The sequence below is a fragment of the Gambusia affinis genome, linkage group LG10, assembly GCF_019740435.1.
Source record: "Gambusia affinis linkage group LG10, SWU_Gaff_1.0, whole genome shotgun sequence".
NCBI classification, from domain to species: Eukaryota; Metazoa; Chordata; class Actinopteri; order Cyprinodontiformes; family Poeciliidae; genus Gambusia; species Gambusia affinis.
In genome coordinates, this window is record NC_057877.1 from 17,235,843 (window position 1) to 17,252,929 (window position 17,087).

Consider the following 17,087-nt stretch of genomic DNA (forward strand, 5'->3'; position numbering starts at 1 on the left):
CTTAAAATCAACACTGCATGTAGGCATCCTAAACGTTGTTCCTTTTATCTGAGGCAAAGTTTCACGCTGGTTTTATTTTCATCGAGCAGTTATTTCTACAAAGCACCAGAACAGAAATGTCTCTACAGTTTTGCAGGGAGATGGATGGTTTAAACTGACATCGAGCAAACAATGCTAAAGGCTGAAGAGAAGCAGCAGCCATTGCCTGACAAGAACATGACTGCATAACAGTGCAATCTCTTTTAAAGAGGTTAGTTCACTTTTTTTGACATTACAGGAAGAAGCTTTGGGAACTCTTTGGATTTGTAAAACCCACTATATTTGTGAGTATTCTAAGTTTTTCCACAAATAAAAGTGTACAAATTGTTGCCAATGATTCTAATTTGGAGGCAGAAACCAGGAACTGAACTTGAACAGGGAAAGTGTTTTCCTGATAGGAAGACAACAAAGGACTAAACACAAGAACTTCTAGAAACGTTGGTAGCGATAAGACGTGCCTCTGATTATCAATCAATCCAAACCACAGATGTCAAACTCCAGTTCTCAAGGGCCGCTGTCCTGCAGTTTTTAGATGTGCCACAGGTACAAAACACTGGAATGAAATGGATTAATTATCTCCGTCTTGTATAGATCAGTTCTCCAGAGCCTTGCTAAGGACCTTATTATACTATTCAGGTGTGGTGCAGTAGAGGCACATCTAAAAGTTGCAGGACAAAAAAATAGGACTGGAGTTTGACACCCCTGATCTAAACAATCTATCTTCTGCCTGAGGGAACTGCTCCTCTTTAAGCTCCTCCTCCTGATGAACCTTAATAACTCCAGCCGCATTTGCTTGTCACAACCTGCAATGAGAAGAAGAGACACACAAATACCAATCTGCATGCAACTCTTTGGACATAACAACCATATTGCCTTGTACAAAAATCTGTTGCTCTTCTCAGCATGGTGCTGCTCTGCTTCAGAATACATTTAGTGTTTTCAGAGTGACATGCAGTGTTAGTTTTCTGATAAGCACATTAGTTTTCATTTATACTGAAAAGCAAAATTTAGATTTTATTTCCCAGATTACATTTTTTTGTCTTCCTTTGCTGAGTCAACAACATGCCCAATTTGGTAAACTGCAACCAGGATTTGTTATATCTAATAGTACATTGGCAGTTATGTCTTGGTGGGTTTGCAGTTGTTGTCATATTCTTTCCATTTTCAGATGATGGATTTAAGATATGATAGGTTAAGATATGTCTTGTGCGCATTTCCGTTTTCTGGCCTGCCTGTGTTTATCACTATTAATTTCAACCACAGTTTAAGGACAATGCTTGCAAAGTAGATGAATGCATCATAAAATTCATTTTTATATCCAAAATAAAAGCAATATAGATTAAGCAAAATATGTTCAGATGTCAATTGATGATTTTGTGAGTTAAATGTTGTGAAGATCCACCAAACGGTCTTGCTCAGGTCTCTGCAAATGTTAGCTGGATCCCGGTGACACACAGACATGCACAGAATTGGTCAATACATAAAGGTTGGGCTGTAACACTTTTTTTCCCTTTATGGGTCACAAATCCAATGGAAAATTCAAGCTGGATTTGCCTAATCAATGACTACTAGCTCCCTAAATCTGCCTTGCAAAATCTGTCAAGCTGTAGAAAACCAAAGAGAATGCATAAGCTAATGATTTTTCAATGTAATCTCATAGAGCGGTCTTTGGGGTTTGACAATAAATGTTGGATACTGAAATAACAAGCCATTTTCAATGAGGATATTTTACAGCAGTTTAAATGAAAACATTCAGGTTAGCGAGATGAGGTCTTCATCTGTCAAAAATAGGAAATTCACACATGCACCCTTATTTCTTCACATTAGTGAATGTCTGAAAACGTTGCGCCTCTCTTCAATTAAAGGCCTTTGCAAACTGACTTCAGGCCTCTGCTTGGACTGTCAGGATTGGGGCTCACATTATGATTTTCTCTCGCTCTTCTGTTATTCTTCTGTTTCCTCTGTGTGAACGGGAAGACCAAAAATAACCCTGCTGAAATCTACGGCTCTCCAGGGGCAAAGCTTTTGTGTCAGAGCAAGTAAAAAAACAAGAGCAGAGCCAGCTGAATGGGACACTACGAGAGCTACAGTTTCAAGGCCTCATGCGGCTCGGTCCATGGATACAGACACGGCTCATTAAATGGTCAGGCTGTCTGGAGTCCCACTGAGAAGTGTCACATGAGACAATGAGCTGTATTTTACAGATGAAACTGGGAGCTGCAGTCTGGCCTGAAGTTTAATAATGGATTCACAGATGAAATGGCTCTGCAAAGAGTATGTCTGATGAGAGGATGGAGAGATTAACTGGGAAATTAATGGATGCTCTATAACATTTTTGCAGCTTTGCCATCTAACGGTTCATGCTAAAAAAGAATGACTGAAATGCATTAATATGAGATAAGAAGGTCAACGTATGGTCTGGCTTAACAAAGAATCCAGTTGCCAGTGTAGGATTTATTATCATTTATTAGAAGCAGTATGTTTTAGGAAAAATAATTGTAAATAAATCCTCACTTTTTTATGCATACAACAAATGCACATTTCAAAGCCTATTGCTGTGACCGCAGAGCCAATCAGCAGTCCTATTGTTGAAGTTGGTTGATTTTTGTGAATTAATAGTTTTTATGTTGTAGCAAGTGCCTTGTGTGTTTTATGGTAATGTTTTTGACATTTTATTACCTATTTGTACACAGGCATCTGCTGACACAGTTGATGAAATATAATTATGCTGTTTTCCACAAGGAGGAAAACATTCTTACATGTCCAGATTATCACCTGTTCAAACCATTGAGGTGTTGCTGGTGGTTGACTGCCATGTGTTATTCCTACATTTTAATATTAGGATGTCATGATCAATCAACCAAAAATCGGAATAGGGCAATTTTCCCCTAATTGGCTTGGATGTCATCAGGTAACATTCTGAATGCATCAAAACAAAGAACTGCTGTAATTTTCAGTTTATAAAGAAATTGATCAACATGTACTTTAATTCAGTTTTAACAACAAATAAATGTTTGGAAGAATTAGTTTGATGCATAGATGAAAATACTTTAATAGTAGTATGTGTTGGAAATAATCTATCAAAGAAGCTGAAGCATATTTTTTCTCTGGTATAAATTCCAAGAAAAAGAAAACAATATCAGGTCATTTGAAATTAGCATGTTGGACCAAGGTGGAAACAGATAATCAGTGTCAGCCAGAAAAGACTTGATTGGGGCTGACAGGCCTCACAATTTAAATTTATTACTGTTTCATAACCAGGTGTTAAAACTTCTCTCCTTTTTGCTTCAAATTCACACCTCTCTCTAAACCACGAGGCTATTTTTTGTTGTTCAATACTTTTTTTATTTATGGAGTAAGTCTCACATATAGTTGAACTTAATTGCACTCTGTTTCCATTCATCTAACTTATTCTGATTGTAGTGCTGATCAGTTAAATTTTAGAAAACATGACAGATTATGACCTCTGATTAACCCATGTTAACTCCAAGCAACCTCCTGCTGGAATATTGTACTTTTTGTAGTCACATAACCACACATCTTTTACTGTGAACTATAAGTAGATAATAAAAAATTGCATTAACTTGAGTTTTTGTTTGAAGCCGATTGTGAAACGTTTCCCTGATGAGTACGAATTGATGCACACTTGTTATAAGATGTCCTGCTTTAGATGGCTCCCTGTCATACTAAAAAAATTCCAACACCTGAAACAGTAAGTACATACATATTTTTATCATAACGCTGATGTTTTAAGAGTCAAATTCAAATTATGGTGTTTTTTTTGTTTGTTTGTTTGTTTTTGCATTAATCTGGACAATTCTTTAGGTTTCATGAACTGTCATATTTGCACATGCCCAACATACCGAGGACAGCTGTCACATTCAACCTTACTCAGAATTTCTCTGCCTGTTTTTTCCTCTTTACTCCCTCAGCTGTCATTCTGGTACTGTCATGAATTGACTAACACACCTACACTGTGACATGTTTTTCTCATGAAGACCACGGCGGAGCACATCTTCCACACAGAGTTCATTCCCACATTGGCTACAGTGTGCTCCACGTAATGGTATGGTTACACTAAAAATCACCTTCAGCAGCGGTTTCCATCATGGAGGATTATGATGATTACAAACTTTTGAACCACAAATTGCAGAGTTGTGCATCCAAATCCTCTTCATCTGCATTTATTTCTGAGGTAAATTCTATATACAGTGTCTAATTATGAATCTACAAACCAAGAGCATGCTGGGACATGTTGCTGTGTGCTAGGCTTACATGAGATGCATCTATCTCTTTCCATCACCAAGGAAAGGTCACCACACCTCCACGCTGTGACTCAACCCCTCTGACGTCTCTCGCGCTCCGGGTGAAATCGGAGCTGGGAACACTCACGGAAAGCCCTTGTGCCTTCCCAGGTCCTCTCATGTATTATGGACAACAAGATTTAATGGTTTGAAATTAAACTGTGTGGCTGCCTGGCAGTAGAGCTGATCTAGAACAGTGATCGCCTGTGGCTTTTTTCAGTGAGCGGTTAATTAGAAAGCTCGACTCTTGTGCCTGTGTCAGGTCAGAGTCTGACTGTCAGACTGGCCTATTTACTGTTTGTCTGTGGGAAAACTGAGTTTACTTTCACTGTATTCAGAGCCACTTCCTCTGAAAATCATAGTGTTGTTACCTTTGATAAATGGTTTCCATGTGTTGACACAGCAGCCAGCAGGAACGCAGTTATTACCATATATATGACCTATAGAGTGTGAATGTTTATCTTTGTGCACATGCCCTTTCTTCTTTCTTTTTTATGAGCATGGTGGTGTGATTTAATATTGATTTCTGTAAAATAGCTATAACACACAGCAGGTCTACTTTTTAAAGAATATTTCCACATTCAAGATTCAACATGCCCATATATGTTTAAAACTGAATTAATAGGTAATTGACAAACTTGTGGGTTCTGTCAATAAAATGAGATTTTGCTGCTCGTCAATCATTGTTTACTCTTTCTCCAAACTTGTGAACTTGTAATATTAGATCCTCTGTGCCCTGAACACCATGTTTTATATTCTGCTGTAAAGCACACATGTACTAAAACACGTGTACTACTGTAACAGGAGTTGCCTCAGTGGATCATGTAGAGGGTGAGAGTTTGACTTTGGTCTGACCATGCTGGGTTCTTAACAACCTCCTATCCTTCCCCACACTCCTCCTTCAGTATATCATCGTAACAATGCTACTCCATGAATAAGAAACAAGAGTCGGATTTTCTTTTTCCAGATTAGACACTGTAGATCGTTAAGAAATTATTTCACTTAGGATTCTGCCCTGAATATACATGCAGTAATGCATGTGGTATGAATCAATCTTGTTGTCAGTAACAGGAGCCCCTTTTATTTGTTTCTGCTTTCCTTAAAATAAATCAACTCAATCCATCTTCGTTTTGAGGACTAGATGTTAGTTAGTTCATCCTTGAATATTTCTGCCAAAATATTTTTAAAGGTACAATCACACATTTCATTGAGATTTTATATGGAAAACACAAAGTAGTGCATATTTGTGAGGTTGAGGAAAATTATATATGCTGTTCAAATTTATATGCAAAAAATTACAGACCTGATGGAGGCACCAACAGGCTGTGGGGAAGTTTGAGTCTGTGGAAAAATTGAAAATGACTGAATGGATTGTTATTTATTAAAAAAATTCAACCATAATAAACTCTTCACTGAGTTGTGTTGGTCTATCTTATAAAATTATAACATTGCAAAATGTGACAAAGCTCAAAGCATGACATTATTTTTGCAGGACACTGTAGTTTAACTTTTGAACAAATTATTTCCTTGAGTCGTAGGATCTCTTTACCTAAGGCTCACCCATTCAGTAGGCTGAGTACACACCTGAGTGTTTGTTTTGTCTCAAACTGGATGTGAAAAGTTAAAGTCAAAAGCTCTATTTAGTCAATCCCATCTATCAGCAGGAAAACTGTGCTTCACCTTGACAGCCTGAAACGTGTTGTGCAAACACTTTGAGACATTTAGTTGTGCGAATGGGCTGGCTGCACGAGTGGCTGATAGCCAGTTAACCCCTGACGCTGCAGAGACGGGACCCAACAAATCCTTTGTAAGAATGTAGGTCAGGAGAAAAACGGATCTATAAAAGCAACGAACAGCTGTAAGAGGCATGAACAGCACACAAGGGGCCACTGGCTCTTGCTTTCTTTTTTCTCTCTGCTAATCACATTAAAATGGGCTTGTGCTGATGATGTCATACAGTTACTGTGGTTTGAGGTTTTGGGAACTTCAAGAAGCTGCAGCTGGTGTAGACAAGAAAATGCACCGCAGGAGGAAGAGAAAGTAAGTGTGGGTTTCTGTGTTCAACATGCTGAAACAAACCCACTCTTGTTTCAGAGTGTTGGTGATTTCAATGGCATCCGGTGGAACCATTTTAGCCAATCAATGCACATGATCATAGCTGTCCACCTTAACTAACAGGCCATGAAGGGAATTTGTCAGAAAAGCAGCCAAGAGGGTCATGGTAACTCTGGAGGAACTGCAGAGGCCCCCAGTTTTAGTTAGCTATTACTCACACAATCCATCAATCAGGACTTTATGGAGACTGACTAGAAGAAACCCAGAAGGTAGCAATATCATTAGTGGGAACAACTTTTTTTCCCCGCAAGAATAGGAAAGTGGTTCAGAGTTTTTGGGAAGAGGGATAGAGCTAAATATGGGGGATTGACAGAAGAACACATGTTAGAACAGGGGTGGGCAACTCCAGGCCTGGAGGGATGGTCTCCTGCAACGTTTAGATGTATCTTTACTTCAACACACCTGAGTCAAATAATGAGGTCATTAGTAGGACTCTGGAGAACTTGACTGCACTTAGGAGGTGATGCAGCTATTTGATTCAAGTGTGATAATTATGAATCTGTGGTGAGATTTGAAAACTGTTGCCAGTTTGCATATGCCAGAAAGAATGAAGAAGGAATAAAAAGAAATATTCCCCAAAAGATTTCAGGCAGTATTTTCAGTGAAAGGAGGTTCCACAAAGTATTGACTCAGGGAGTCTGAATACAAATGAAACAGATGTTGCACAATTGTATTTGTCACAATTCTGTGAATCACTTTTTTCCCCTTTCACTCAGTTATGAAATAGTTTTGTTGATCTATCTCATAAAACCCATAATAAAATGAATGGAAGTGGCTGATTCTACTGTGATAAATAATGAAAAGGTGCAAGGTGTGTGAGTACAGAAATGTTGCCACTTAATTTGGTGACAAGCTGTCATGTCATTCACAGAGTTGTAACACTAATGTGAACAGTGCATCAGCAGAAAAAGATTAAGTCTGAAGAACTACGGAACGCCTGTTTCCGTTTGGTGTCCACTGTTAAAGGGAAGTGACAGCTCGTCCACATTTAGAGACAGAAGTTGCAGAAGTCACACCCTCCTCTGACCAAAGGTCTCATGAGGTGACGTGAGATGCAACTCTGTGGTTATATCACACTTCAACGCAACGTTGTGATATCCCATAAAGGGAACTGAGTTCATATTTTATGGTTGGCATTTCCATCTTTAGTGATGTTTTTTTTGTGTAGTCATGGCAACAGACGACACATCAACAACCAGACTTACGAAAGGTAAATTATTCAATGCAATCCACCTTGCAGGATGTGGGTTTAAACAGCTAAGGACGACCTGGGATTTCACACCTGGTTTGATATTAGCAGATCCTTGTGATGCTCTGGCAATCTGAGCTTGTGCTGATGTGTGTGGCTTGCTTGGTCTGAGGCTGGTTGAATGACCGGACGGTCATTAAGCCAGAAGCTTAGCTAAATGTTATCCATCCTCCTCCCTGGATGGCAGTTGCCTAGAAATGAAGATTTATTGAAGCCTTTTACCTGAACTGCACATTTGCAATCCTGACAAATACCAGGGAGAAATGGCATTTTGCTCTTTACATAATTATTCCTCAGAGGCAACCTGATCTCAAAGCTCTTGCAGGTCCTCGTTCATATTTATACAAATATGACAAAAAGAACGATTGCAGCAGGTTTATGTTTTCTTTTTTTATTGAGAATTCCATGAGGTTCACATATCAAACCACATTTCATATATTTTTTTAAAAAATACAATTTTTTAATAGCTAAAACATAATTTACAACTTAGTACATAAATGTTTCTTTCCTCTTTTGCACAGCAAAGATATGACATTTATGTCAGAGACAACATACCGGCACACATTATGTACATGTACAACAGTGCAAAAATAAAGCAGGATCTCACAGAAGCGCCCTGACAGGAAAACGAGGGGGACTTATTAAGACCCACAGTAGCACTGAAAATGGAAAAAATGGAATGCAGAATTTTTGGATCACAATGTTTCAAGTGAGAAATAAACTTTAAGTGAACAAAAGCCCGCTGCAACAAGAAATCCTCTAAAACAAAAGAGGATGATTTAGTGCAGACGTCCTCAGACACACTATGAATGATCTCTCGGATGTGCATGCATTTTTCCACTGTTTCTGTGTTTATAACATCTTAAAGTGTCACTCAGTAGCTTAATTTGGAGTTTGTGTGTGGCAGTAGTTCCAAAACCTACAGTGAGCTTCTCTCCTTTGGTTGTTGAGGCACATATCAGACAAAAGCTCCCCACCAAAGAGCACAAATGTTTAGAGATGTACCAATCCATCCTTTGATTGGAATCATAAATTATATGCAGGTAAACAGCCGCTTAAAACCATAAACTCCCACTCCCTATGAAGGGATCATGCAACATCATACTTTCATGAACATGAGCAAGAGAGTAACATAATAATGCAAAAAATTCTTTAATTTCCATTATTATCTGTTAGAACCTGCAGCACTTTTTTTCCTCAGAAAAATCTGAACTGGTCAAAACTGGAATCTGGTAGAGGTCTGATTGGTGCATCTCTACAAATCTTGCTCAAGGAGAAAATGTGGCTCAGAAAAACAAAGCCACAAGGAGGCACAGACAATAGTCATTCAGGCTACTTCCAGCACCTTGACCTCCCCCAGCCCGTTGCTGAGCCCAGTGAGCTCCTGGTTGCTTTCTATAGAAGACTCGCTCCCTGTGCTCTCCCCAGAGAGAAGTCTGGTGACCCTGAGGTCAGCCTTTAGAGTCTGCACGTCGTTCCCTATGCTCATCTCCCCTAAGTCATTAATGATCTGAGTTAACTCCTGTTTTTCGTTGACACAGTCCGAGTCTAAAATGTCTTCACACTCGAAGTGCATCGCTTTCTCCTCCTCTTCCTCCCCCACCAGATCCTCGGTAATGGAGCCCAGCTTGGGCGCACTCCGGCTGCGCTCCACCGGGGGCTTGTAGCAACACTGTCCGTTGAGCAGCTTCCTGAGCGGCACCAGCGGGATGGTCTGGTCCCCGATGAGCTGCTGCTGCTGGTGCCGGGCGTCATCCCTTCGCTTCAGTCTCTTGAACTCCGCCAGAGCCGTGGCGGAGGTCTGGTACAGCAGCAGTGCCATGGCCTTCGCTTTCTCGGGCTTGGACACCAGCACGGCGTGGCAGCGCAGCATCACCGCTTTGTGCTTCATCTCGTGCCTGTAAATCCACGCGAAGATCTTGGGGAGCCGCGGGTCCGCCACGCAGTAGGTGATGCGGTGCAGCAGGTACAGGTGTCCCGGCCTCTTGGCTTTATCGTCCACATGCACCATCCGGATACCCTGCGAGCTGACGGTCAGCCGCATCTTGGTGCCGTTCTTGCCCATCTCGCTCTTGCCCCAGATCTTGCTCACCGCCATGTCCGTGCAGCCGTCCCCCTTCGACTGGATGGTGGTGGCGTTGCCCAGATACAGCACCGTGTACGTGGGGTCCTCGCTGGTGATCTTCACCTTTTTCCGCTTGGACTTGAACATGCTGCCCACCCGGTTGAGAGCGCTCTCGGGACAGGACTTGGCGAAGGAGGTGAGCGCGGAGTAGTTGAGGCTCACCGCATAGCCCTTCTGCTTGGACTGCTTGTCTTCCTCGATCAGATCGAACTTGTTCTTCTTCCACGGCAACATTTTACCGCTGTTCCCGTTCAACAGCAACACTGAGGGAGAAAGAAAAAAAATACTTGAAGTTACTACTAAAATGCTAGAAGCGTTTGGGGAGCCTATCAGGGCATGTATGAGCAACTCTGGGAGTGCTGAGCGCAAAGACAACGTACTTTATCTGACCATCACCCGAAGAGCCCCTGTCCATTATCTGCGAAACGATGGAAATGCTCACTGCAAAGGATATAATGCTGTGCAGAGAGCAGATTCACCTCTTATATACAGGGACATACCATTACAGCATGAGGGTAGGGGGAGGGACTGGACCATTTTAAAGATGTTCATTCCCAGGGCTTCTGTATAATTTGTATAAAAACTGAGAATTTAAAAATTCTTGACAAGAATAGTTCAACAAATCTTTACATTGAGGTAGAAAGAAAACCAGATTTCGCCCTTTTGCATTCTGCTTAAATCACTTGGGATTCATTTAGCTTTGATAATTGTGAAAACAGAAAATACAATTTCTATTAAAAAAAAACAAACAAACACAAAAAAACAATTAACATTACATTAAATGATTTTATGTAGTTTTACTTGGATTTTGTTGAAGTGAAAGTAAAAATGTAAATGTAAAACTCTGGAGTTTTTTGACTCCAGAGTCAAAAAGTGTATGACATATAGGTTAGTACTGAGTAACTTCATCATAACATCTGATTTATTTATTTAAAAGTATATCAGACACAAAAAGGTGACTATGTGTAAATTCTACTATTTTACAGAATAAAATACGTTTTTTTCCCCAAAATAACCAATTCAGACACGAGAAAAACACATAATATCTTTGAAAATGTACATTTTGCCTACAATGTTGTACAATAAATTTTTTCTCAGACTGAATGAAGTTTTCAATAACTTTAAGTCAGGATTTTAAAAATGACAAAAATAGATGTGTCAAATGTATCAAGTAAATGTTCTGTCAATACGTAAAATACAGCACATCTGCAGAACCAGACCCTCGTACTCCTAAATGAAACTATACTTTCAAGACTTACGGGACGTGCCTGAAGGACGTAAGTAGGAAAAAATATGAACAATAAATTAAAGAAAACCAATTACCCGTTTTAAGTACCAGCTCATCAAGTACATTCTAAAAACAATTCTCGACAAAGAGGCCTACTGTGCTGGTTTATGCTTCCATCTAGTGGTTCTACCTTGAACAGTGTTTGCTGAGCTTGTGTATGAGTGTTTTTAGGGAAAATAATTTACGACACTTTTTAAGATAAAGTAATCCAAATCTTATTCAAAAGTTCATATGCCAAAAATGATTTTGTATCTATATGATCAACATTGGACATTTTTTGTATTACTTTTTCTTGATGCACAGATGGAACTATAATCATTTTAGTTCCCGTTTCTTCAGAGCACATTTAAGAACTGGACACCTCATCGGAAAGAACCACTCTATTAAGTATTCCAACGACAAAATTATTTATTAAATAATATTAAAACATTTTAAGGTGTGTATAATTTCTAATAAAATTATGTGTTAAAACAAAGTTTACTGGGAATATTTTCCATTGCTTGGAAGTAAATACCGGAAGTGTAACTCTGTTGGTTGGTTCCACTTCCACAGCTCAGGACAACAAGGCAGTCCACATGTGTCACAGCTATAAGTGACGGAGACAACTTATTTTCCCCCCACTTAGGTTTTGTATTTCTACGGTATTTTGCGGTGTGAACGTTTCCAGACATTGTTATGGGGAAGAAGAAAGCGGGAGGAGGAGCTGGACTCGGCAGAGCTCTGATGAAGGAGAGACTGCAAGCGAGCAGGGGAAACAAGAGGGTCGACTCATGGGTAAGACATGAGGGCAGTTAGCAGCATATACTGGTGGAAAAAGATGTCAGGCAGTTTACCATGGCTTAAAGAAAAAGTATAGGACAGCAAATTAGTGAGATTAACTGGGGTCGAGCGGTATGTAAACCGTGTCAAGATTGGAATTAAAAGTTTTGTCACACATTTCCAGCTACACACCAGTGAACTGAATGATGGCTACGACTGGGGTCGTTTGAACCTGCAGTCAGTGACAGAGCAGAGCTCTATGGATGACTTCCTCGCCACAGCTGAACTGGCAGGAACAGAGTTTGTTGCAGGTATAACACAACTCAGTTCACACATACAGTTCTTGTCAGAGGACTGTATGTCTGACTCTTAATGATACCTTCAGTGCAACGAATAACATTCTATTGAGAAACAAGAATTTGCTGCAAACAAGATAAAAAATATAAGCTCCTCTGCTATAATTTTTTTTATTTTCTGTTTTCTCAGAGAAACTCAACATTAAGTTTGTTCCAGCTGAAGCCAGAGCAGGCCTGCTCACAGCTGAGGAGAAAAGCAGGTTAAAGAAGCTGCACGAAGAAAACAAACATTTTCTCAGAATTCCTCGGCGGTAAGCTGAACATATCTGGTCCAATCTGAATATTTGACCACATTTTGCTTTCAACAGTGTTTTGCTCTGTGTGTCTCCAGCCCTCACTGGGATGAAAGCACCACCCCAGATTTACTCCAGCAGGCAGAGAAAGACAGCTTCTTGCAGTGGAGACGAGAACTTGCTCAGTATGCAGTAATTTGTTTCTTAAGAAATTGTGTTGACACTAGACTCTACTAGTAAAGCAATATGTTAAACAAATGGATATTACAGAACTCAAAGGTTTTGTGGACACGGGACCTTGTTATGTTTGTGTCAGACCTCCTGGGTTGTAATCTAATCTTGTGATATTTTCCAAAGACTGGAGGAGGAACAGAAGTTAATTCTTACCCCTTTTGAGAGGAACCTTGAATTCTGGCGACAGCTGTGGAGAGTCATTGAGAGAAGGTAAAATTAAGTTCATATATGTGTTCAATGAAACATACTGTGCTCTGAAAAGCTATTTATACTCCTTAAACTTTTTCTAATGTGCTCCACAAACTTCTGTGTATTTTATTGGGATTATATGTGACACAGAGGGTAGACAGAATACATTGGGGCTCGGTTCCACAAAGTATTGGGGAACAGAGCCCCACTACATTTATATCTATTGAGATATGCCTCTCTCAGCTTTGCCTGAGACTGATATTTATACTTATTCTACTGAAGACTACCTTTCAGGCTATGTGCTGTGTTACTGAAGGCAACAAACAGAAGAAATTATTCTTACCACACAGTGCAATGTATGGTGCGAGCTGCCATATGCGTCTGATTTTGCTCCTTCTCTTAAAATTTTTCTTTTTGATGCCATACTTTCCGGGTTGATAGAGTTTCGCTGGCCCGGGACCCAAAAGGTTTTCAATGCAACTTCCATTCTCAGCCAAAAGCAAATAAAAATGCTCCCAGGAAGACAAAAAACCCCTAATTATATTTCGGATTCCTCCCCTTGCTGTCCAAATCACAGAGATTGGATTAGTACTATCACAGGACCTCAGGGATCAGCAAAATATAGTAGGTCATTTGCGGTGGAATTTTTACTTTACCAATTACTAACATGGATGATTTGCATGGGATTAACAACACGGACAATCTCCACAATTATTACAAGTAGCATATGGTCCCTTGGTGAAACTAATCCCATGTGAATAGGGCTTAATATGCTTTGATCTAACCCAGGTTGCTGCAGCTATAGCTGTATGTTGTCCTGCAGGAAGGGGAATGACTGATCCAGGATTGACCCCTGTTGAAGTTGAAGCTTCATTCAACTTCCCATTACTCTGTTCAGCTTAACTCTTGCTGCTGAACAAAACAGCATGATACTGCCACTGCCATACTTCACAGACATAGAGAGAATGGTGTCTTCTGGGTAGTGTGCAGAGCAAGCTTTGTGCTTCACAGCTTTTTGCATGTAACCGAAAAAGCAAACTTTTGGTCTTATCTGACCTGCCACATGTTGGCCCTGTTTGATTCACTGGATTCTAGTTAGAGATATCAGATGTATGCCACACTTTTTACATTTTTATGTAATGTCACAGTTTCTTTTTACCTTTTCAATCAAGCAGTAATTTGTGGCGATCCGGTCGCACAAAAATCCCCATAAAATACATTGTAGTTTGTGGTTGTAGCTGATTCATATTAAGAGGTATGGATACTTTTGAAAAGTATTTTTGCCCTTTATGAAGTCGCATTCATGGTTATGTTTTCCTTCAGTGACATCGTCGTTCAGATTGTTGATGCCAGGAATCCTCTGCTGTTCAGATGTCCTGACCTGGTGAGGCCCCACTTAATCCCAAGAGATTCAGTTAGAAAAGAAACTAAACAGCTTTTCACCTGTTGTTCATATGTAAAATATCTTAACATATTAGGATTTTTTTTCTTACAATAAGTAAAGTAATGCAATGAACAATCTGACCCAATTGTTGAGTGTAAAAAATGAGTGTAAGATCAATTGAACTCTGACATCATGGTTAGATTATGATGTTTGGGATTAAACATTAATCTTTTTTCCCAACAGGAGCTTTATGTGAAAGAAGTGTCGCAAAATAAGGTGAACATGCTTCTGGTGAACAAGGCAGACCTTTTAACCCGGGAGCAGAGGAAAGTCTGGGCCAAGTATTTTGAGAAGGAAGGTGTTAGGGCTGTTTTTTGGTCTGCTCTGGCTGAGAGTAACAGGCTGGATGCAGAAGAAAAGGTGAGGAACTATAATTGAATACATTTAGTATGCTGCAACATAAATGTATCAGATGAACTGGTGGATTCATATTCCTGCTTCCTGTAAACTCTGCAGCCTGGTATGTCTTTCTCTCAGGGAATGGAAGTTGATGATCCAGAAAGTGTAGAAAGTGATCCAGAAGCAGATGGATCGCCACACAGTTTGGACTTAAGCAAAGAAGACAAGATTGGTGTTGAGGAAGAGCAGCAAGACAATGTAAACGTCGATGAAGAGGACTGGCAGACCTGCTCGGAGGAGGAGGAAGAGGACGAAGCTGAAGGAGAGACTGCCTGTTCTTCGGGTGAATCCTTCCATAACTCCAGCCGACTGCTGCACAAAGATGAGCTGTTAGAGATGTTCAAAGCATCACATATTGGACCCAGGTGTAAAGAAGATCAACTGACAATAGGACTGGTTTGTAAAACGCTGAATTTCTATTTAGACATAGTCTTTGATCTCATTTAGGAACTCTCCAGCTTGTACTATAATGAGTCTGTGAAGTAGATTAATAATTTTGATTCGACAGGTCGGGTATCCTAATGTGGGAAAGAGCTCCAGCATCAACACTATTTTACGAAACAAGAAGGTGTCTGTTTCAGCAACACCAGGACACACTAAGCACTTTCAGGTATAAATCCAATCATGGCATTACATTTATTTCATATGCTGTAAAAAGCTTAAAGTGAGTCTACTTGTACCTCCTCTCAGACTCTGTATGTGGAGCCAGGTCTGTGTCTGTGTGACTGCCCCGGTCTGGTGATGCCCTCGTTTGTTTCTACCAAAGCGGAGATGATCTGCTCTGGGATTTTACCCATCGACCAGATGAGGGATCATGTACCTGCAGTCTCTCTCATATCCTTTCCAGAACATTATAGAAAATGTCATAGCATTGCCATCTGCGTCTTTAGTCCTTAATGGATTTGTCACATATGTCAGACAATCCCTCGACATGTTTTAGAAGGAACGTATGGCATCAACATCATCAGACCGCGGGAAGATGAAGACCCTGACAGGCCCCCCACTTCTGAGGAGCTGCTGATGGCGTATGGATGTGAGACCACAACACATTCTTGCTTTTATTTTCCCTGTTCTAGTCCTTTTTAAAGGAATTTTACAAAGTTGTATCTTTCTGGTTGCTACAGATATGAGAGGTTTTATGACGTCGCACGGCCAACCTGATCAGCCCAGATCAGCTCGGTACATCCTCAAGGATTATGTCAATGTAAGTTTTACTAACTGGTCAATTTTAGGGACTTTTATTAAAAGCAGTAAAAATAAACAAATACTTTCGGTAACACATTTACCCATGCGAGTCGCAATATTGTGAAGTTTCTCCGCTACTTGTGAAATTAAAGAAATGTGGTTTATGTTTCTTCAAAATCTTATACTTGTGAAAGAGTTTACTCTTTCACAAGCTTACCCTGTGCTTACCCTGTGTTTTCTCCTCACAGGGTAAACTCCTGTTCTGCCATCCTCCTCCGCACATTAATCCTGAAGACTTTCAGTCTCAGCACAGCAAATTCCAGAAAAGGGCGTTGGACACCTTGGACGTCTCTGCTGTAACAAACAGACCACAGAAAATCAAAAGGATTGAAAATGTTGTTGACAAAAACTTCTTCCATCAGGTAAAATAAGTGCAACAACTCTTTGTACTCGTCACTGGTTCTCTGAAAAACTACATGAGATAAAGCTCTTTGCCTTTGGTGAACTTTTCCTTTTAGGATAATGTCCGAGCACTCACCAAAGGAGTTAAGTCCATCATGGGCTACAAACCAGGCAGCGGACCAGTCGGCCCAGGCAGCTCAGAGTCGGAGGCAATGGAGGGCAAGCCCTGGAAAAAACACGGAAACAGAAACAAGAAGGAGAAACTGCGACGGGTCACAAAGCATCTGGATGGTTGATGATGATTGTCTAAACTCTTTTAAACCCACATAATTTCAGATTAAATGAAATGTCTTGAAGAGCAGTTCGTATGTCATTCTAAAGGACCCTGATGTGGATGGATGGATGGATCTGTGGCTGTGGAGAGGCTTTTGATCTAAGTGGTTAAGTGCTCTGAACTGAAGATTGTAAAAGCTGAATTCATGATCTGAATAATGATGACTATAGAAGCCGAAGCACCAATTATTGAGAAAAAAATTACTTACAAACCATACAAGTCTTTATGAAACAGTTGAGTTGCTCTGGATAGGAGCCTTTTTTACCTAGAGTGGTAGTTAATGTCCCCAGGTTGATCCTCCATAAATTGGTATTCAATATCTTAATGTTTTTCTATGAAGAGAAGCTCTCATTAAAATGTTGTGAAAAGATGTTTGTCCTTGCTGAAAGACTTGCATCTAAACATTGATTTGAAATAAATAAGTTGCATCAA

At 40.1% G+C, this 17,087-nt stretch overlaps 2 protein-coding genes across 2 annotated transcripts; one reads left to right on the plus strand and one right to left on the minus strand.

Annotated features, from left to right (window-relative positions):
• Positions 1-8,082: 8,082 nt before the first annotated feature.
• On the minus strand, positions 8,083-10,294 carry fam43a (family with sequence similarity 43 member A). Its single transcript, XM_044129604.1, has 2 exons — positions 10,213-10,294; positions 8,083-10,095 (listed from the first exon to the last, which is right to left on the minus strand). Coding segments are annotated over exons 1-2 (1,062 nt in total). The 5' UTR covers positions 10,214-10,294; the 3' UTR covers positions 8,083-9,034.
• A 1,345-nt stretch (positions 10,295-11,639) lies between these two features.
• lsg1 (large 60S subunit nuclear export GTPase 1) lies at positions 11,640-17,087 on the plus strand. The gene is made up of 14 exons (XM_044129605.1): positions 11,640-11,894; positions 12,064-12,190; positions 12,366-12,486; positions 12,567-12,653; positions 12,826-12,912; positions 14,215-14,275; positions 14,519-14,695; positions 14,813-15,130; positions 15,243-15,344; positions 15,425-15,568; positions 15,644-15,767; positions 15,859-15,938; positions 16,168-16,341; positions 16,438-17,087. The coding sequence occupies exons 1-14, from the start codon at positions 11,796-11,798 to the stop codon at positions 16,615-16,617; spliced, it is 1,881 nt and encodes a 626-aa protein (XP_043985540.1). The 5' UTR covers positions 11,640-11,795; the 3' UTR covers positions 16,618-17,087.

Excerpts from the sequence above, each read along its gene's own strand:
- lsg1 (XM_044129605.1), top strand. The coding sequence starts at position 11,796 with ATGGGGAAGAAGAAAGCGGGAGGAGGAGCTGGACTCGGCAGAGCTCTG. Across the intron at positions 15,345-15,424 it reads GACACACTAAGCACTTTCAG|ACTCTGTATGTGGAGCCAGG; the intron begins GTATAAATCCAA and ends ACCTCCTCTCAG. Across the intron at positions 16,342-16,437 it reads ACAAAAACTTCTTCCATCAG|GATAATGTCCGAGCACTCAC; the intron begins GTAAAATAAGTG and ends TTTTCCTTTTAG.